This window comes from Schistocerca americana, chromosome 2, assembly GCF_021461395.2.
Source record: "Schistocerca americana isolate TAMUIC-IGC-003095 chromosome 2, iqSchAmer2.1, whole genome shotgun sequence".
Classification (NCBI taxonomy): Eukaryota; Metazoa; Arthropoda; class Insecta; order Orthoptera; family Acrididae; genus Schistocerca; species Schistocerca americana.
In genome coordinates, this window is record NC_060120.1 from 83,674,241 (window position 1) to 83,697,629 (window position 23,389).

Below are 23,389 nucleotides of genomic sequence, written 5' to 3' on the forward strand. Positions count from 1 at the left end.
CGCGCCGCACTCTGAGTATTGGTGTATCTGCCTGCTTGAGACTCGACTGTTCTCAGTCTCTGCCTCCCTTCCCTTACCTGGCTGTGTGCGCCTGCGCCCCCTCCACTTCCCCTCTTCCACGAAGGCCGGTGCGCTGCACTTGCTAAGTAGGTATCGAGATTAGTCTCTGCTGCCGCTTCTATGCTGGCTTTTAACACGGAAGTGAACAGTCGCGCGGTTTGTGTTCTTAGTCATTCTTGTGAGATTTTAGTGCATATTTTTGTTGTGTCGCCAACATGAGTGAGCGAGCAACTGAACACGTTATAGAATTTTTATTAAAAACGCTTTTTTCTACATTAACATACCGTACGAAGAAAGTGCTAATTGAAGGACAAACGACCTACTCCTGTACTCAGTGTAGTTTTAAGTGAAGCCAAACAAACCCAATTTTCAGACAGGCTGGTACGAAAAGTATACTTTGCGAATGCAGTTAATAACAGATTACTGGGTGATCAAAAAGTCAGTATAAATATGAAAACTGAATAAATCACGAAATAATGAAGATAGTGAGGTACAAATTGCCACACATGCTTGGAATGACATAGGGTTTTATTAGAACAAAAAAATACGAAAGTTCAAACAATGTCCGACAGATGGCGCTTCATCTGATCAGAATAATAATAATCAGCATAACAAAGTAAGACAAAGCAAAGATGATGCTCTTTACAGGAAAAGCTCAATATGTCCACCATCATTCCTCAACAATAACTGTAGTCGAGGAATAATGTTGTGAAGAGCACTGTAAAGTATGTCCGGAGTTATGGTGAGGCTTTGGCGCCGGATGTTGTCTTTCAGCATCCCTAGAGATGTCGGTCGATCACGATACACTTGCGACTTCAGGTAACCCCAAAGTCAATAATTGCACAGACTGAGGTCTGGAGACCTGGGAGGCCAAGCATGACGAAAGTGGCGGCTGAGCACACGATCATCACCAAACGACGTGCGCAAGAGATCTTTCACACGTCTAGCAATATGGGGTGGAGTGCCTGGTTCTAATTAAACCCCATGTCGTTCCAAGCATGTGTGTCAACTTTTACCTCTCTATCTACATAATTCTGTGGTTTATTAAGTTTTCAAATTTATACTGACTTTTTGATCACACAGTATATTGTTATATGTGTCTTCTGTTTGGTGGTGAAAAGGAATGGTGCAATGAGGGCATTTGTACAATAAAGAACTTTGACAGGAAAGCACCAAAGCACCAGATATCAAAATGTCACCTGCAGAACAAAGAATCATTTCATTTATTGGGCAAAAGTAGAATTGAGCACGCCCTTTCTGAAGCCGCTCGTCTGCCAGCAGTAAAATACAACGAACAAGTTGCATCCAACAGGAGAGTATTGACTTGTATTATTCAGGCACTTGTAATTCTTCGTAAACAAGAACTAAACTTTCACGGCCATCGAGAGGATGAATCCTCCAGCTACAAAGATAACAATATGGATTTGTTTACTAGCTCAAGGAGAGCAGTTAATCCAAGACCATCTGTCATCACCTTCAACCTTTAAAGGAACTTCTCCAGATACACAGTATGATGTAATAGAAATGATAACTCTGGCAGTTAATGAGAAAATAAGATCTGAAATTCAGAACTGCAATCTCATTTCGATTCAAGCTGATGAAACATTAGACGTGTCATGCAAGAGTCAAATGAGTACAATATTCTGATACTGTATTGCAGAAAAAATTGAGGAAAGATTCGTTGGATTTTGCGATGTTTCTGGAGGTAAAACTGCTGAAGGTTTGTCAAACACTATTCATGCAGTATTGAAAGAATGGGATGTGGGAAGAAAAGTGGTTAGTCAAACATATGATGGTGCTTCAGTAATGGCGGGCAGAGAAAAGGAGGATTACAATAATTGGTGAAGCAGTTCTGTCCCTATGCGCTGTTTATTCATTGTTACACACACCAACTGAATTTGGTACTGTTACATGCCTCCAAAATCATACAATAAGTACGCATATTTGTAAGTGATTTTACTGCATTCCATTCGTTTTTCAGCAAATCATCAAAACGAACTGTATTGCTAACAGAGAGGAGAAAAACTGCCACATGCAAGCAACGCTCGCTGGAACTTTCATTCCAGGGCAGTCTGAACAATATCTAGGCTTTTCTCAGAGCTATGTAGTAGTTTTAATAATACAATTGATGATACAGACTCTCAGTGGGACCCAGAATCTTTGAGTTGTGCTGTGAGAATGAAACGACGGATGGATGATCCTACGTTTGTCTACTTGCTTTGTTTCTACCGAGGCTGCTTTGTTTATGTTGTTCAATTCATTGATGTTCTTCAATCAAAATCTGTCAGTATAACTGCTTGCCATGACGAAATAAGAACTTTTTTGAGAAACGTACGGCAATTAAGAACCGAAACATTCGTTGATGAATGCATTAAATGCAGTTTGTGTTTGAATGGCAACTTATCATTCCGTGACAGTCAAAAAGCATCTCTCACGGCACTAACTTACGAGATACTGGATTTGCAAATTGTTCAGATGGAAAGAAGATTTCAAGAGTTTCCCCAAATTCAGTTTGTGAACTTATGAACGAAAAGTGTTTCCTGAACTATCAAAAAGAATTCCCAAAGTTGAAACTGCTTGAGTTATTAGAACAGTACCCTTTTTTCAAACAAGAACAACTTGAAAATGCACTGTGTACCATATACGCTGATGTGAAAAAACACTTATCTCCAAGAATCCTCTTAAAGTACATTGTCAGCAATGATTTAGACTCTGTTTATGAAGAATCAACGAAGTTTCTGCGTTTGATTTTGACCCTACCTGCAACTACAGCAAGCAGTGAACGAAGCATGAGTACTCTTAAATGAGTGAAGAATTATTTAAGGAATTCAATGTCCAATACCCGGCTGTCGTGTTTGAGCACGTTAGCAATAGGAAAGACACTACTTGGAGAGCTATCCAGTGATCAAATCTTTGTAGACCGAGTTAGAGACTCATTCGTGGAAAGAAAAGACAGGCGCTTTGCACTTGTATACAAGAAAATATAAGTGCTTCTTCTCTTGCTGCTGGAGATCTACATATTTGTCATCGTTTCTTGAACAAGTTAGTTATTATTTCTTTCCTTTCTCAGACGTTATGTCTGGTTATTATTATTATTATTATTATTATTAGTGGCGGCGGTAGTGGTAGTTGTAGTAGTAGTAGTTGTAGTAGTAGTTGTTGTTGTTTTATTTGATGCATTTGTTTTCATTTGTTTAAATTATTGTTTATTGTACTATTTTGTCTACCTATAATAAATGTAGAGTCTCCCCAACCTTTACAACCACGCTACACCACTGGCTCCAAGTGGGTTTTAAGTGTGTTGTTCAGGAGTGTTTTTAATACTGTGGCCGACTTTTAACCTGTGCATGTGCCTTCAGAGTCTCCTTTGAGTTTTAAGAATTGCCAACTATGTTTTTTAACTTTATGTCGACTTTTTTAATTGTCCCCCCATGAACGTCTCCATGTCAGTGTGTTTTTACCGCCATTATCTCCTCTTACTTTGTTTTATTTCCCCTTTTTTATCACCTTATATATGTAACATTTTATTCTTGTCTTAGTTGTCCTGTCACTCGACTGAAGAGCGGCGGATTCTGCCGCTGACAGCCCCCCCCCCCCTTGCCCATATGGGGCAGGGGAATAAATTCGCAATAAAGAAAAAAAAGGAAATAGAGTGGTGTGCATCTAGGAAGGCAGGTGAAGATGATATGCACAGTACCAAATGAAGCCAGTCTTTCACATGAATTGAAAAATTAAGTTTCTCAAAAGACATCATAGTCGCCGTTGACTGTATGAAATATTTATTTCGGCCTTAGGGACAGTTTCAAGTAACACTGCAAAAGTTGCCAAAACACAAAAAAAAACACAAAATGAAGCACAAGGTTTATATACATAACTAAATAAACATTTCATAATTATAAAAATTGGTGAGAAATGTACATTACTTCCATTATGGCAGAGTATAAGGCTATTCGACATGAGTAAACGTTGTCTGGTACATCAGCGCACCTGATGATGGCAACGTCGTCGATTGCCGAAATATTTTGTCCTATGCACACTCATACCAGGCTGTTCACCCGAGATTTATTTCGTTATGTCACAATTATTAGACAGCTCCCCCTTGAACCATAGAGGTTATTTCCTGGTTGTTGTTGTTGTTGTTGTTGTTGTTGTGGTCTTCAGTCCTGAGACTGGTTTGATGCAGCTCTCCATGCTAATCTATCATGTGCAAGCTCCTTCATCTCCCAGTACCTACTGCAACCTACATCGTTCTGAATCTGCTTAGTGTATTCATCTCTTGGTCTCCCACTACGATTTTTACCCTCCACGCTGCCCTCCAATGCTAAATTTGTGATCCCTTGATGCCTCAGGACATGTCCTACCAACCGATCCCTTCGTCTAATCAGGTTGTGCCACAAACTTCTCTTCTCCCCAATTCTATTCAATACCTCCTCATTAGTTAAGTGATCTACCCGCCTCATCTTCAACATTCTTCTGTAGCACCACATTTCGAAAGCTTCTATTCTCTTCTTGTCCAAACTACATATTGTCCATGTTTCACTTCCATACATGCCTACACTCCTTACAAATACTTTCAGAAACGACTTCCTGACACTTAACTCTATACTCGATGTTAACAAATTTCTCTTCTTCAGAAACGCTTTCCTTGCCATTGCCAGTCTACATTTTATATCCTCTCTACTTCGACCATCATCAGTTATTTTGTTCCCCAAATTGCAAAACTCCTTTACTACTTTAAGTGCCTCATTTCCTAATCTAATTCCCTCAGCATCACCCGACTTTATTCGACTACATTCCGTTATCCTCGTTTTGCTTTTGTTGATGTTCATCTTATATCCTCTTTCAAGACACTGTCCATTCCGTTCAACTGCTCTTCCAAGTCCTTTGCTGTCTCTGACAGAATTACAATGTCATCGGTGAACCTCAAAGTTTTTATTTCTTCTCCATGGATTTTAATACCAACTCCGAATTTTTCTTTTGTTTTCTTTACTGCTTGCTCAATATACAGATTGAATTACATCGGGGTGAGGCTACAAACCTGTCTCACTCCATTCCCAACCACTATTTCCCTTTCATGCCCCTCGACTGGCATCTGGTTTCTGTACAAATTGTAAATAGCCTTTCGCTCCCTGTATTTTACCCCTGCCACATTTAAAATCTTAAAGTGGGTGTTCCAGTCAACATTGTCAAAAGCTTTCTCTAAGTCTACAAATGCTATAAACGTCGGTTTGCCTTTCCTTAATCTTTCTTCTAAGATAAGTCGTAAGGTCAGTGTTGCCTCACGTGTTCCAACATTTCTACGTAATCCAAACTGATCTTCCCCGAGGTCGGCTTCTACCAGTTTTTTCATTCGTCTGTAAATAATTCGCGTTAGTATTTTGCAGCTGTGACTTATTAAACTGATCGTTCGGTAATTTTCGCATCTGTCAACACCTGCTTTCTTTGGGATTGGAATTATTATATTCTTCTTGAAGTCTGAGAGTATTTCGCCTTTCTCGTACATCTTGCTCACCAGATGGTAGAGTTTTGTCAGGACTGGCTCTCCCAAGGCCGTCAGTAGTTCTAATGGAATGTTGCCTACTGCTGGGGCCTTGTTTCGACTCAGGTCTTTCAGTGCTCTGTCAAACTCTTCACGCAGTATGGTATCTCCCATTTCATGTTCATCTACATGCTCTTCCATTTCCATAATATTGTCCTCAAATACATCGCCCTTGTATAGACCCTCTATATACTCCTTCCACCTTTCTGCTTTCCCTTCTTTGCTTAGCACTGGGTATCCATCTGAGCTCTTGATATTCATACAAGTGGCTCTCTTTACTCCAAAGGTCTCTTTAATTTTCCTGTAGGCAGTATCTATCGTACCCCTGGTGAGATAAGCCTCTACATCCTTATATTTGTCCTCTAGCCATGCCTGCTTAGCCAATTTGCACTTCCTGTCGATCTCATTTTTGAGACGTTTGTATTCCTTTTTGCTTGCTTCATTTACTGCATTTTTATATTTTCTTCTTTCATCAATTAAATTCAATATTTCTTCTGTTACTCAAGGATTTCTACTAGCCCTCGTCTTTTTACCTGCTTGTCCTCTGCTGCCTTCACTACTTCATCCGTCAGAGCTACCCATTCGTCTTCTACTGTATTTCTTTCCCCCATTCCTGTCAATTGTTCCCTTATGCTGTCCCTGAAACTCTGTACAACCTCTGGTTTGGTAAGTTTATCCAGGTCTCATCTCCTTAAATTCCAACCTTTTTGCAGTTTCTTCAGTTTTAATCTACAATTCATAACCAATAGATTGTGGTCAGAGTCCACATCTGCCCCTGGAAATGTCCTACAATTTAAAATCTGGTTCCTAAATCTCTGTCTTTCCATTATGTAATCTATCTGATACCTTTTAGTATCTTCAGGATTCTTCCAGTTCCTGGTGTCTTAATCGATTTCCTGTCAATCTGTATCTTCTTAATGTCCGGGTATTCGATATAATCTTTACCTCGGCGATTCTGCGAAGAGCCTCGTCATTTCTTACCTTATTCGTTCAACTAATTTTTAAACATTCTTTTGTGACACCGAGTCTCATATGCTTTCATTCTCTTTTGTTCTGGTTTTCCCAGAGGCCATGTTTCACTACCATGCAATGCTGTCCTCAAAAGTTCATTCTCAGAAATTTCTTCCTCTAATTAACGCCCGTGTTTGATATTCTTGGCCAGAAATGCCCTCTTTATCATTGATAGCTTCCTTCATCTGTCCTCCGTGTTCCATCCATCGTGGCTTATTTTGTTGCCTAGGTAGCAGAATTTCTTAACGTATTGTACTTGATGACCCTTAATTTTGATTTTAAGTTCCTCGGTGTTCTCATTTCTGCTACTTCTCACAGTACCTTTACCTTTTCTGAACACAAATTGATTGTCATCTAACAGATTTTCAGTTTACTTTTCCATTTTTCTGTACATTATTTTTGTCAGTATCTTGGATATATGAGCTGTTATGTTGACTGTCGCACTTGTCGGCCTATTCTAGTTTCGGAATTGTGTGGATGATGTTCTACCGAAAGTCTGATGGTTTATCGCCAGTTTCATACATTCCATACACCAACGTGAATAGTCGTTTAGTTGCCACTTACCCCAATGAGTTAGGAAATTCCGACGAAATGATATCCATACGTTCAGCCTTATTTGACCTTAAGTCGTCCCAATTCTTTTAAATTATAACTCTAATAATGGACTCCCTATCTCTTCCCATTCGAATACTGTTCCTTCTTCTGTTACCTCAGATAAGTTCTCCCCGACCCACCCCCACCCAAGGGCACCTTATAGAGGCTCTCTCGTTAGCAATTAAATGTGCAATTTCCATTGTACTCTTAATGTTACGGCCCTCGCTTTTAATGTCATCGATAGTGGTCTCGACTTTTGTATATGCCGAGCCACTCCTTCCGACAATCATTACTTTGTCGATTTCTTCTAGTTTCTCATGCAGCTACTTCACCTTAGCTCCCTGCGCTTCCTGTTTATTTCAGTTCTGAGTCACATGTATTTCCGTATTGCTAAATGTCTCTGAATTCTTTTGCACTTCCTTCTTTCGTCGAATAACTGAAGTATTCATTTTGCACCGAGGAAGGTGAGACGCGTTTGAATTTCGTTGAGGATTTGGATTCTGCGATAAGCTACACCAGAATAGGCAGTTATGTGTGAAAGAAGTGTACATGTTTAAAAAGCGCGGATACATGTTGCACAGGAAATCGTAGATACAAGGAAGGATTCCGAAGAAACCTCAGGTAACAGAAGAAATATTTCAACCGATTGACGAAAGAAAAAAGTACAAAAACGTTCAGGGAAAGACAGGAATACAGCAATATAATATCCTTAGGAATAGAATAGACACAAAGCACAGGTCTGCCAAGTCGAAATGGCTGCGGGAAAAATGTGCAAACATCGGAAACAAACTATCGTCGCAGGGACTTAATCAGCACATAGGAAAGTGAAAACAGTCTTCGTTGAAATAAAAAGAAAGGGTAGTATCGTTAAAAAAGCAATGGGACTCCCACTGTTAAATGCAGAGGAGAGAGCGGATAGGTATAAAGGGTACATTAAAGGGCTGTGTGAGGGGATGGACTTAACTGATGACGTGATACACGTAGAAACAGGGCTCGATAGGGAAGAAATACTGGATCCAGTGGAAGAGTCAGAATTTAAAAGAGCTTTGGGAGACGTAATATCAAATAAGGCAGCAGGTATAGATAACATTACATCGGAGTTTCTAAACTTATTAGTGGAAGTGGCAAGGAAACGACTATTCACGTTGGTGTGCAGAATGTATGAGACTGCCGATGTACCATCGCAGTTTCGGAAAAATATCATCCACAGAATTTATAACACTTCTGTCTGCTACTGCGATACCATAAACTTAAAGTTGGAAGCAGGTCGTGAAATAAAACTATCTTGTTAAAGAAATAATGGTATAAAGCAACAGAGTAGTGTTACCCTCTGAGAGGAATTTTGTCATGTTCACTGTGTTGTACCTAACGGAGGTGGCTTATCGGAAATCAAAGTCAGAATTACGTAAATATTCGAACAGTAACAAACAATATTTTTGCCTAGCTATACTGTTTAAAGCCTAAGGCAAACGGTCGCCAGCCTAATTAGGCAAGAGAAAGGTTAACTTTTTCGTTTAAGAAAGTAGGTATTCGTAGCTTTAACGGTCAAACACAACCTAGACTTGGCCACACGCGAGTGCAATGAACTCTGACACCTGCATATGTTAACGTTAAAGTTGTAACAAACAGCTAGAGCAGCACAAACTATTCGCAAAAATATAACAGATAACGAAACACACTATTACTTTCAGGGCTTATTCAAACTGAATGGTCTTTTTAATGTTACTATTAATATTCACTGCAGAATCATTATGTGGACATAGGTTCAGTATTATTGTTCAAACATTTTCCTAGCTGACATAAAATTATAAATGTAGTTCACTGCAAAATTATGAACTGATCACAGGGTAAGTCTCTCTCAACTAAATACTTTTCTATTAAGAATGAAGGTTATATGGAATTCATGAACAGGATACTTCTCACTGTCTTTTGAACAAAGAAATACATGTTTTCGTAGATAGTGGTCATCCCGTTACTTGTTACCTAGCATTAGCACAATAGACAAACTGTGGATCCTGTTATACTATTAATATGCACTTCCAATACATAAGAAAAACAAACACATAGCAATCACGAACATATAATTTTCTGCTATTGCAGTTTTCCACTTTTACTACAGTGAGACACAAAATTAACATATTTGTAAGATACTGACTCACCTTTTGCAATTTACAACGGGCAGCAATGTGATTATTTACAAAGGAAAGCTTTATAAGCCTCAGTCTAATGAACTTTTAATTTTGAAGCAGGCAACAACATATTAATAAGCAGTTTTAGTAGGAAAATTATTTTCAGCAAGCATCATTAACTTTAACTCACTCTCTTGCCACATTAACTTTAACTTTCTTTTTACTACGTTCAAGAGGCATTAATTAGCAAAACACTGGTCTTTAATGTTCTTTCAGTAGGGACACTCGGTAATCACTTTAGTTCAAACGGAGAGGAACCTGAGAGGTGTTATGATAAGGAAAAAAATTAAGGTAGGTACATAAATTCAGTTATAAGTTACCTTATGTTTGTGCGCACTAAAACATCCAATGAGCTGATCCTTCACTGTACATTATAATAGTGCTCCATTATAGTGATTGCGCAATGTGGTGGCAGCTGCAGATTGGTAGTTCGATTAGCAGGCAGAATTGCTGGACTCTGTCCCTCCTCGGTGGCGACGATAAATACCAATTCCAGAATAGTTCCAGCTATTTATCCATCCATCCGAGGCGTTGGTAACCGACAGGAAAAGCCTCTCTCGGAACCAGCACAATATACAACTTTAACATGGGCAGTGCACATTTTGGTAGCTCGTCCCTGACTGACTCTCAATTCCACCTTTTCTACCTAGGCCAACCACAATTTGCGCGCACTACACAGTTCCGTTCCTGAGGGGAACCACTACACCTTATACATACAAACTAACTAAAAATCATAAGTGAAGGTCAGCAGTTTACATAACAGTAATCAAATACATTAAATAAAACAGAACATTTGCACATATTGAAATTTCTACCAAATATTATTCACACAGAAATTACAATTATATACAGTTTTGTTCTCTCCAAATGGGACAAAGAATTTAAATGACAGATACACTACATTGCATAGAATCAAATCAAGACATCAAAGTTTGTACAAAGAAAGGAGTATACAATTTTGTGTTATCTATTCAATCAAACACATTTACAGAAGCTTAACGATGTAATATTAAATGAAACAAAAGCAAAATAAATCAGTAGAGCACTAGAGTTATGGTGTTACAAGTTACCAAGAAGGAAAGCACCAACAAGTGCGAGAATTACCGCACAATCAGCTTAAAAGTTCATGAATCAAAGTTGCTAACAAAAATAATATACATAAGAATATAAAAAGGAGTTGAGCATCTCTTAGTTGACTACGTATTTCTTTAGGAAATGTAAAGATAACAGAGATGCGGGTGATAATGGTAGTTAAAATGAGGAAAAATCAAGACATGATCATTGGATCTGTTGACCTGGAAAAATCATTTGACAGTGCACATGGTCTCTGTTACAGTGAGAAAAGTAACACGGTAAGAACAACTGTAACTAGGCAACTGTGTGAGCTCGCGTCTTCCTAATATTACTTTCGTGGTGATTTCGCAAGCTGCATATACGATGATGCCATAAATGAGTTTCTCAAATGAAAACATGGGCTGTACAATTTTCAAATTTAGGGTCTATTGGCCCATTTCGACGTTTTATACATTGTCAATCAATCTCTAGGCATACTTTAGGAGAGATAGAAAAAGCATGTAACGTTTAAGCAGAAACGTATATAAAAACGGCAGCATTGTCAGTTTAACGTACGATATAACCTAGTTCTTACGAGGGTTGTTCAGTAAGAAGTGCAACAAATTTTTTTCTGAAAGCATGTTGCATTCATAATTCCAGTACACCATAGTACTTCCCACTCTTTTGGTTACAAAGAATATTTTTCAACATCTCTCCGTTCAACGAGATGGCAGTACGCCACCTTGCTCGGAGGGCCTGTATGCCGGTAAGGTTCCACTCTACTGGTCCACATCGGCGCCAAAGTTTTTCATCCACGTACTGCTTCCCACAAAGTGCATTCTTCATTGTGCCAAACAGATGGAAGTCGGCTGGTGCGAGACCGGGCTGTAGGATGGTTGAGCAGGAGCATTCAAATGAAGTTTTGTGAGCTCCTCTCGGGAGCACAAATTTGTGTGAGTCTTCGCGTTGTTCTGGAGAAGGAGAAGTTCGTTCAAATTTTTGTGATGAAGTACACGCCAAAGCCGTTTCTGAGAGCTGTACAATACACTTAAGAGTTGATCGTTGCACCGTCAGGACGAACATCAAGTATAACTACCTCTCCAGAGCCCCAAAAGACGGCCGCTATCACATTACCGCCTGAGGGTGCGGCTTTGAACATATTCTTTGGAAGAGAGGTGTTATGGTGGGACTCCATGGATTGACGTTTTGTTGATTTTAATACAAAAGCAGCCTTTTCCCCAAAAATTTTCCTTCCTTTATTGATATCACTTCCCCATCATGGTCATTTGTTAGTATCATTTAGCAGTACTAATACGGGAACGACTTTCCACCAACGAGCAACTGATTTCCTTATAAAATTCGTATCTTAAAAATATAAAAAAATTAGAAGTACGATTTATGAAACCAAGCATGAGATGTTTTTTTAGAAGGAAGCAATCATTCCGGATAGTTATCATTTTTATGTGATGTTATCAAATTGTGTGCCATCGAGACAGTCATATGACGTCCGCAAACTGCAGGCGGCAGGAAGACGCAGCGAGAGCAGTCGCTGCGGACGATACCTCGCCGTGTTGTCTATGACCAAGCCTTTTTTCTGTTACCTGTCGTAGTAGTGCACGAGTGGTGACTCCTATAGTGTTGTCGTGGTGTTCGTTGCAGATGACAGAAAGGAAACGTGCCACACGTTACAAAAACCATCTATTTACCGAAACTAACGCCGTACTTGATTGTGGTAACATTATTGGCTGCTAGAAATAAGTGTGCAATCAGTAAATAGAAATATATTCTCTTTCTCTGTATCTCACTCTCCTCTGTGTTTCTGTCTTTTCCTTTTTCTACGCTGAATGCTCTCGTACACACCACTCTACCACATAGCTGAACTTTAATTTTCTGCATTAGTAAAAAATTCTCATTTACTGCATATAACAAACAACCTGTTTAACTTGCAGTGCTAAATGATTAATGTCTCTGTGAGAGTTATGGGGTACTATATTATAAGTATCATTTGATGTATTTTACATAGAAATTTTTCTCGGAGTTTCTTCCAGATAATGTATTTTCATTTTCACTTGGATGTTCATTTACGTGACGTGTTAAAACGAGTACCCTGTTATTTTAATGCGCAACTTAGTGTGCCCCCCAAACGATCTGCGGACGAGACGTAAAACGGCTGGTGTCACGACGGGGCAAGCTACCTGGATGCACTGTTTGATGTGATATTCGCTTCGATCACAGAATGTGTCGGGACACTTTCTAATACAAGGCAGGTCGGAATGCGCAAACAAAGGAGATTCAGTCTGCCACGGATATTGACGTGGAATAAATAAACGACCCCATATTGTTTCCATAAGGAAGCTTGTTACCTTAAATATAGAACGCAAGTCATTTAGAGGATATACTGAGTTATGCATTCAGTATTTCACGTGAATCAACATTCCACCACAATAAAATCCAACTCACCACAAGCAATTCTGTTGCATTCAACCATACAACTTCGACCGTGTGTGGCTTTTAACTAAAATAATTTTAATGTGATTTGATTTGAATACATTAGCTAGAAGAGATTAAAAAAAAATTTGAAATTTAATTTGTTGATGTATCTCTGTCTGAAAAATAACTAAATATATTATGTTTATAACTCAGTAGGAAGAGCAACACTTCTTCAGTTTTTCTATATAAATTTTGTCTCCTTTCTCTTAGTATCCTGCAAGTTACATAAGAAAACACCTGAAAGACCCTGTATAAGTGATTAGGTAACGTAACACAAATCTGATGTAATGATTGATAGTGCATGCATCAACAAGAGTGACTGATAAGGAACACTGAAGACTTGGTAGACTGCGGTAGTACATGCCATTGTCCAGCACACTGTTGCTGTTTTGACCTTCAGTCCGAATACTATGATGATACAGCTCTCCACGCTAGTAGCTTTTGTGGAAACCTCATTATCTCTTCATCTCCTGATAACTTCTGCAGCCTACATTTATTTGCGCCTGCCTACTATATTCAGGTTCGAATCCTGCCTCGGGCATGGAAGTGTGTGATGACGTTAGGTTAGTTAGGTTTATGTAGTTCTAAGTTCTAGTGGACTGATGACCTGAGAAGTTAAGCGTCACAGTGCTCAGAGCCATTTGAACCATTTTTCTGTATTCAGGTCTCGATATCCCTCTACAATTTTTATCCTCCACACTTCCTTCCATTAACAAACTAACATTTCCTTAATGCCTTAGCATGTGTCTTATCAATCGATCCTTTCTTTTAGTCAAATAGTGTTGTATATTTGTTTTTTTCACGATTTGGTTCGGTACCATCTTACTCTTTATTCGGTATATCAATGTAATTTTCAACATTCTGCAGTAACATTACGTTTCAAAAGCTGTAGACTACAGACGAACAAGATCAGAGAAGACTTCTTAACACTTAAAAGGGTATTAGATGTTAACAAATCCCTCTTTTCTATAAGTACTTTCCATGCCACTGGCAGTGTGAGTTTTGTATCCTCTGACTTTGACCATCATCAGTTATATCAGTGCCAAATAGCAAAACATATCTACACCTTTGCTTTCTCATTGCCTATTTCCCTCGTCATCAACGAATTTAACAAAATGACACCCCATTATCCTTGTTTTACTTTCGTTGTTGTTAATCTTACAATCTCTTTTCAAAACACTGCCCATTCCGTTCAACTGGTCTTCCAAATTTATTTCTTCGACAAACATTAATGTTTTTACTCCTTCCCCAAGAACTTAAGTTCCCTTTACAAGTTTCTTCCCAGTTTCGATTACCACTTGACCTATTGCTCAATGTGCAGATTGAATAACCCTGTCTCACTTCATTTTCAACTATGACTTCCTTTAGTGTCCTTCAACCTCTATAACCTTTTGGCTTCCGTACAGGTTGTAAATAATCTTTCGTCCCCTCTATTTTATCCGTTTTACCTTCACGGCTTGCATATGAGAGCAACTAAATATTACCGCCACTTTTGTATGACAATGCTCCTCACACACTGTCATTGTGACGTGTAATGAGTATGGGTTCGTGATTAATCTGAATAAACCACATGTTGCTTTAATGTGCTGCTTAAATTTACTTAAAACTTTAATACAGTTTTCGAAAAAGTTAATAGTTTCTTTGGTGCACGTGACAATTCATATGGTCGGCCGCGGTGGCCGTGCGGTTCTAGGTGCTTCAGTCCAGAACCGTGGGACTGCTACGGTCGCAGGTTCGAATCTTGCCTCGGGCATGGATGTGTGTGATGTCCTTAGTTTAGTTAGGTTTAAGTAGTTCTAAGTTCTAGGGGACTGATGACCTAAGATGTTAAGTCCCATAGTGCTCAGAGCCATTTGAACCATTTGAACAATTCTTATAATCTGGCACATTTTAAAACCAAATCTGCAAGATCCCTTGCTGGCCTTAAAATCCTTTTCTTTGCACTAAAAGGTGAAATTTTTAAACAGTTTGTATTTCTTTCTATTTTTCATAACATCACAGACATTAATGGTCAATTATACATTTACTCCGTCGAAAAGCGACATTTTGTCACAGGTGAAGTCAGTGACTTTGTTTTCTTTATTAGTGAATAAAACATTCCATATCACGTTTTATGTAACTGATATGACAGGTTTCGGCCGAATCAGGTCATCTTCTGGTGCAAGATTAAGATACAAGAGTGTTGCCACCACTGCCGCTAGAGGGTGTGACTCATTACAACCTGATGACACCGGGTTTTTAGTGTTACCTCACCAGATGTCCTAATGCAGCAGAAACATGTCATGTAAGTTGCATGAAACATGATCTGGACTGTTTCGTTCATTAAAACAACATTTATCTACCGGGTGATCAAAAAGTCAGTATAAAAATGAAAACTGAATAAATCACGGAATAAAGTAGATAGAGATGTACGAACTGACACACATGCTTGGAATGACATGGGGTTTTATTAGAACCAAAAAAATACAATATTTCAAAAAATGTCCGACAGATGGCGCTTCATCTGATCAGAATAGCAATAATTAGCATAACAAAGTAAGACAAAGCAAAGATGATGTTCTTTACAGGAAGTTCTCACTATGTACACCATCATTCCTCAACAATAGCTGTAGTCGGGAAATAATGTCGTGAACAGCACTGTAAAACATGTCCGGAGTTATGGTGAGGCATTGTCGACGGATGTTGTCTTTCAGCATCCCTAGAGATGACTGTCGATCACGATACCCTTGCGACTTCAGGTAACCAAACACAAAGCCAATAATCGCACGGACTGAGGTCTGCGGACCTGGGAGGCCAAGAATGACGAAAGTGGCGGCTGAGCACACGATCATCACCAAAGCACGCGCGCAAGAGATCTTTCACGTATCTAGCAATATGGGGTGGAGCGCAATCCTGCATAAACATCGTACGTTCCAGCAGGTGTTTATCAGCCAGACTGGGGATGATGCGATTCTGTAAGATATCGGCGTACCTCTCACCCGTTACGGTAGCAGTCGCTGACGTTTTGCTGTCCAGCGCCATCTGTCGGACATTTTGTGAACTTCGTTTTTTGTTTTTGGTTCTAATAAAACCCCATGTCATTCCAAGCATGTGTGTCAATTTTGACCTCTCTATCTACATAATTCTGCGGTTTATTAAGTTTTCAAATTTATACTGACTTTTGATCATCCGGTATAATCGTAAGTGGGATATTCTGTGCACTTAGGTTTACCTTGTTTATAGTATATATAGCACTTGAATCCAACTCTGTACAGCACAATGCCTGTCCTTTATTAAGGTACTCATCATCGACTTACTCAGCTTCAATATTTTACTCGTACATTCCATTACCTTCACTATCGATACTACCAGTGCTTCTCATCATCAATAAATTCAGTGACATTAGCAGCAGGCCATAACAGATGCCCAGAAACGTATTTTCGAAGATCACTTTCAATGGTTGCACTCTGATGTAAGGATGCGGGTTAGTTTTAACTGTAACATGGATGTGTCTAGTCACATGACTAATCTCATTCCTGCTCAGTTTGGGTCCACAGTTCGCTTTGCCGTATTACATTTTTATTTTGTGTAAATTCATAACTTAGTTGTTGGAGGCTAAAGCTGTGTTACCATGCCCAACTACTGTACTTCTCGTTGCTCTCATGTCAGGTCGTTACAAGTCCGAGACCTGCATCTGGACTACAACTACCTCACGGGGCTTCCAGCTCAGGTGTTCCGCGGCACGAACGCCGTCCGCATCTACCTGTCCATGAACCGGCTGCGCAGCCGCAACGTGGACCCGCGCGCCTTCGTCGGCGTGGGCCACACTCTGGAGGCGCTCGACCTCGAGCACAACCAGCTGGACGAGGTGCCCCGGGCGCTGTCGCAGCTCAAGCGCCTCAAGTACCTCTACCTGCCGTCCAACAACGTGTCCGACGTGGCCGACGACGCGTTCGACTCCTTCTGCAGCACGCTGCGGGTGCTGTCGCTGGAGGACAACCAGCTGACGCGGATCCCGAGCTCGGCGCTGCAGAACTGCCTGCACCTGCTGCACCTCAACGTGGGCTACAACCGCATCGACGAGGTGCGGCCCAGCGACCTCGAGGGCTGGGCGGGCTCGCTGGACACCCTGCTGCTGCGCAACAACAGGATCGCCAGCCTGTCCGAGTTCACGTTCGTGCACGCGCCGCACCTGCGGGAGCTCAGCCTGTCCTTCAACAAGCTGGGCCACGTCCACCCCGACGCGCTCACCGACCTCGCCGACAGCCTCGAGAGTCTGGAGATGAGTTTCGGGCTCGACAGAGAGGACTTTCCAGCGGATTTCTTGAAACCGCTCAAGGCACTTTCTTGGCTTGCGTTGGACAATAACGAACTGAGAACTGTGCAGGAGACTGATCTCTACACGCTAACCAAGTTGCAGTACCTAAACCTAGAGTCTAATCGTCTAACATACATACCTCCTGGATTTTTTCATCAGAAGGTAAGTAACACTTATTAGCACAGATTTTAAAAGCTTATGATAAGTTGAAACTGGGTGCTGTGTCCCAATTCGGACTCGTGCCTTTCACTGTCAGTGAAGGAAATCTTCCAGGGTTCAACCTGGGTCATGTTCTATCTTCTTCTACATGTGCACTACAGGAAATGGAAAAGACAAAGGAGAACGAAAAGAAAGACAAGGAAAAATAATAAGTCATGGGGATTGGGGGTCGGGGTGGACGAAAGAGGAAGCTGCCTGGCCAAAATTTGCGCAGAGCATAATTTAATCATCACTAACACTTGGTCTAAGAATCATGAAGGAATGTTGTACACTTGGGAGAGACCTGGACACACGAGAAGGTTTCATGTTGATTACATAAAGGTCAGACAAAGTTTCTGGAACCAGGTTTTAAACTGTAACCCATTTCCAGGGGAAGATGTGGACTGTCACCACAATTTGTCGGTTAAGAACTGTAACTTGAAACTGAAGAAATTGCAAAAAGGTAGGAAACTAAGGAGATGGAACCTGGCTACGTTTTTCCTTGTTGAGAGTTTCAGAGGGAGCATTAGGCAAAGATTGAGTAGAACAGGGGAAATCAATGCTGTACAAGATGAATGTATTATTTTGACAGACGAAATAGTGAAGGCAGCATAGGATCAGATACGTAAAGTGACAAAGCTTAGTAGAAATCCTAAGATAGAACAGGAGATACTGAACTTAACTAATGGAAGAAGAAAATATAAAAAATGCAGCAAATATAGCAGGCGAAAGGGAATTGCAAAATGGCTAAACAGAAATCACCAATGGACAAATGTAAGGATTTAAATAATATTTCACTGTGGGAAAGATATATCCCGCCTTGAGAAAAATTAAAGACACCTTTGATTGAAAGAGAAAAATCTGTATGAATATAAAGAGCAGATACGGAGCAGTACTAAGCAAAGCAGAAACCTGAAACATGGACGGAATATTTAGAGACAGTATTATGGAAAAGGAAGAGGACGCAGGTGGAGATGAGATGGAAAATAACACTGTGAAAAGAATTTGTCTAAGCACTGAAAGGCATGAGTCGATGTAAGGCCCCTGGAATAGACGACAATCCGTCAGCACTACTGATAACCTTGAGAGATCCAGCTGTGACAAAACTATTGCATGTGGAGTGCAAGATGTACAAGATAGGTGAAGTACGCTCAGACTTCAAGAAGAGTGTAATAATTCATGTTTCAAAGAAAGCAGGCACTAACAGGTGTGAATGTTACAGAACTGTGAGTTTAATAAGTCTTGGCTGTAAAATACTACCACGAATTCTTTACACAACAATGGAGAAACTGGTAAAAGTCGACCTCAGAGAAGATCAGTTTGGATTCTGGAGAAATGTAGGAACACGCCAGAAGATAGGTTAAGGACAGGCAAACCTATGTTTGTAGCATTTGTAGATTAGAGAAATCTTTTGACATTGTTGACTGGAATATTGTTTTTGAAATATTGAAGGTAGTACAGGTAAAACAGAGGGAGGTAAAGACCATTGAAAACTTGTACATAAATCAAAAACCATTTGTAGGAGTCGAGGGTCGTGAAAGGGGAGTAATGGTTGAGAAGGAACTGATACAGTGTTGCAGTATATGTAGTCGAATTAAGTCAAGAGGTGCTGAGGGAATTAGATCAGGAAGCGAGACACCAAAAATAATGAATAAGTTTTGCTATCTGAACAAGTGATGACAGCAGAAGTAAAGAAGATATAAAACGTCAACTAACAATGGCAAGAAAGCGTTTCTGAAGAAGAGAAATTTCTTAACATAGAATATAAATTTACACTACTGGCCATTAAAATTGCTACACCAAGAGGAAATGCTGGTGATAAACGCGTATTCATTGGACAGATAAAATATACTAAAACTGACATATGATTACATTTTCACACAATTTGGGTGCATAGATCCTGAAAATCAGTACCCACAACAGCCACCTCTGGCTGTAATAACGGCCTTGGTACGCCTGGGCATTGAGTCAAACAGAGCTTGGATGGAGTGTACAGGTACAGCTGCCCATGCAGCTTCAACACGATACCACAGTTCATCAAGAGTAGTGACTGGCGTATTGTGACGAGCCAGTTGCTCGGCCACCATTGACCAGACGTGTTCAATTGGTGAGAGATCTGGAGAATGTGCTGACTAGGGCAGTAGTCGAACATTTTCTGTATCCAGAAGGGCCTGTACAGGACCTGCAACATGCGGTCGCGCATTATCCTGCAGAAATGTAGGGTTTCGTAGGGATCGAATGAAGGGTAGAGCCACAGGTCGTAACACATCTGAAATGAAACGTCCACTGTTCAAAGTGCCGTCAATGCGAACAAGAGGTGACCGAAACGTGTAACCAATGGCACCCCATACCACGCCGGGTGATATGCCAGTATGGCGATGAGGAATGTGCGTTCACCGCGATGTCGCCAAACACGGATGCGACCATCATGATGCTGTAAATATAACCTGGATTCATCTGAAAAAATGACAGTTTTCCAGGTTCGTCGTTGAGAACACCATCTCAGGTGCTCCTGTCTGTGATGCAGCGTCAAGGGTAACCGCAGCCACTGTCTCCGAGCTGATAGTCCATGCTGCTGCAAACGTCTTCGAACTGTTGGTGCAATGGTTGTTGTCTTGCAAACGTCCCCATCTGTTGACTCAGGGATCGAGACATGGCTGCACGATCCGTTACAACCATGCGGATAAGATGTCTGTCATCTCGACTGCTAGTGATACGAGGCCGTTGGGATCCAGCACAGCGTTCCGTATTACCCTCCTGAACCCACCGATTCCATCTTCTGCTAACAGTCATTGGATCCCGACCAACGTGAGCAGTAATGTCGCGATACGATAAACCGCAATCGCGATATGCTACAATCCGACCGTTATCAAAGTCGGAAACGTGATGGTACGCATATCTCCTCCTTTACATAAGGTAACATCGGTCAACAGCTGTTTGTGTATGAGAAATCGGTTGGAAACTTGCCTCATGTCAGCACGTTGTAGGTGTCGCCACCGGCACCAACCTTGTGTGAATGCTCTGAAAAGCTAATCATTTGCATATCACAGCATCTTCTTCCTGTAGGTTAAATTTCGCGTCTGTAGCACGTCATCTTCGTGGTGTAGCAATTTTATTGGCCAGTAGTGTAACTGTTAGAAAGTTTTTTTGAAGGTATTTGTCTGGACAGTAGCGTTGTACAGAATTGAAATTTGGACGATAGGCAGTTCAGATCAGATGAGAATGGAAGCCTCTGAAATGTGGTCCTACAAAGGAATGCTGAATATGAGACAGGTAGTCGCGTAACCTCTGACGAAGTACTAAAAAAATGGTTCAAATGGCTCTGAGCACTATGGGACTTAACAGCTGTGGTCATCAGTCCCCTAGAACTTACAACTACTTAAACCTAACTAACCTAAGGACATCACACACATCCATGCCCGAGGCAGGATTCGAACCTGCGACCGTAGCAGTCGCACGGTCCCGGACTGCGCTCCTAGAACAGCGAGACCACCGCGGCCGGCGACGAAGTACTGAGTAGAATTAGGAAGAAAAGAAATTTATGGCACAACTAGACTAAGAGAAGGGACTGGTTAATAGGACACATTCTGGGACATCAAAGAAGCCTCAATTTCTTATTAGAGAGAAGCAATGGGGATAAAAATCGCAGAGGTAAACCAAGAGACGTATACTGTAAGCAGATGATGAAGGATGTAGGTTCTGATACTTATTCAGATAGAAAGAGGCTTACACAGGTTAGACTAGCATGGAGGGCTGAATAAAACTAATTTTCGGACTGAAGACCACCACCACCACAACAACAACAACAACAACAAGACCTTCATTACTAATAAACAGTAAAACTGTCGTGATTATCTGCTTACCTGTTTAAACGCGCTAATCTCCAAAAGTACCAGAATAATTTTCATGGGGTTTTCGCAAGTCACTTGAGCGTAGCTTCGGGAAATATACAGGCTTTATTATACGAAAATCAGAGCTTGGAAATAAAAGACATCATAATTCAAAATTTTATCGAAAATCGAACTTGGTAGTTCGGATGTTCAATCACCACGGTGCAGAACACGAAAGAACGAATAGATCTACATCTACATCTACATCTACATTTATACTCCGCAAGCCACCCAACGGTGTGTGGCGGAGGGCACTTTACGTGCCACTGTCATTACCTCCCTTCCAGTCGCGTATGGTTCGCAGGAAGAACGACTGTCTGAAAGCCTCCGTGCGCGCTCTAATCTCTCTAATTTTATATTCGTGGTCTCCTCGGGAGGTATAAGTAGGGGGAAGCAATTTATTCGATACCTCATCCAGAAAAGCACCCTCTCTACACCGCGATGCAGAGCGCCTCTCTTGCAGAGTCTGCCACTTGAGTTTATTAAACATCTCCGTAACGCCATCACGGTTACCAAATAACCCTGTGACGAAACGCGCCGCTCTTCTTTGGATCTTCTCTATCTCCTCCGTCAAACCGATCTGGTACAGATCCCACACTGATCAGCAATACTCAAGTATAGGTCGAACGAGTGTTTTGTAAGCCACCTCCTTTGTTGATGGACTACATTTTCTAAGCACTCTCCCAATGAATCTCAACCTGGTACCCGCCTTACCAACAATTTATTTTATATGATCATTCCACTTCAAATCGTTCCGCACGCATACTCCCAGATATTTTACAGAAGTAACTGCTACCAGTGTTTGTTCCGCTATCATATAATCGTACAATAAAGGATCCTTCTTTCTATGTATTCGCAATACATCACATTTGTCTATGTTAAGGGACAGTTGCCACTCCCTGCACCAAGTGCCTATCCGCTGCAGATCTTCCTGCATTTCGCTACAATTTTCTAATGGTGCAACTTCTCTGTATACTACAGCATCATCCGCGAAAAGCCGCATGGAACTTCCGACAGTATCTACTAGGTCATTTATACATACTGTGAAAAGCAATGGTCCCATAACACTCCCCTGTGGCACGCCAGAGGCTACCTTAACGTCCGTAGACGTCTCTCCATTGATAACAACATGCTGTGTTCTGCTTGCTAAAAACTCTTCAATCCAGCATCACAGCTGGTCTGATATTCCGTAGGCTCTTACTTTGTTTATCAGGCGACAGTGCGGAACTGTATCGAACGCCTTCCGGAATTCCAGAAAAATAGCATCTACCTGGGAGCCTGTATCTAATATTTTCTGGGTCTCAAGAACAAATAAAGCGAGTTGGGTCCCACACGATCGCTGTTTCCGGAATTGCGCTGTTAGTTTCATAGTACACCAAATAGCCAATAGATGATGCTGTCAGTTCATTTTTAACTTGGATGTGTTTTCGGAAGATGGCGTCAATTTTATTATTTTGAATACAAACCAACAGCGAAATTACTTTGCTAGGGTATACGGATTTTGTGTATCAAAAATTTACCGACATTGCTTTGCTCGTATCGACACCTTTAATTTATGTTCTTTGCTTGAAGAAACGAGTTTATTAAGTCTGCTTTGTGATTTGGGTGCCTACTCATTGCATTTGGTTTTCGTTTTGTTTACGAATAAAAATGCCTCGAAAACAGTCGAGTCTTCCTAAATATACCAGAACGGCTAAAAGACTGAGCACTGTGTGGTTTCACGAGAGCAATGAATATCGTGAGGCGAGACTTGCAGCAACCTTCGGACAGCAGATTTCAACTCGCTGTCTGTAAACTCCTTCCGACAGCGAGGAGCGATTTAACTTAGATCTAGAGCGTTGTGCATCACCTCGCTCCTCAGAGAGGCTTAAAGGTACTTCTCTCCAACGTAACATCATAGAAGCGGAAATTTTGATGGTAAGTCGTGCAGGCGAGTGTATTTTTATACCCCGAATCGTGCATATTCGTAACAATTCACCATTTCAGTCGAAATTTACGCGATACCCAATGAGCTTAAGATATTCTGCAACTGTGAAGAAAGCACAAGGTCAGTGGCCTCTTGAAGCGG

At 40.8% G+C, this 23,389-nt stretch overlaps 1 protein-coding gene across 1 annotated transcript in view; it reads left to right on the forward strand.

Annotated features, from left to right (window-relative positions):
• The window catches only part of LOC124593797 (chaoptin-like), a 161,715-nt gene that overhangs the window by 81,559 nt on the left and 56,767 nt on the right, over positions 1–23,389 (forward strand). Inside the window, exon 5 of the mRNA XM_047132145.1 lies at positions 16,585–17,395. Coding sequence (XP_046988101.1) covers positions 16,585–17,395 — 811 coding nt within the window. The remainder of the gene's footprint in view (positions 1–16,584; positions 17,396–23,389) is intronic.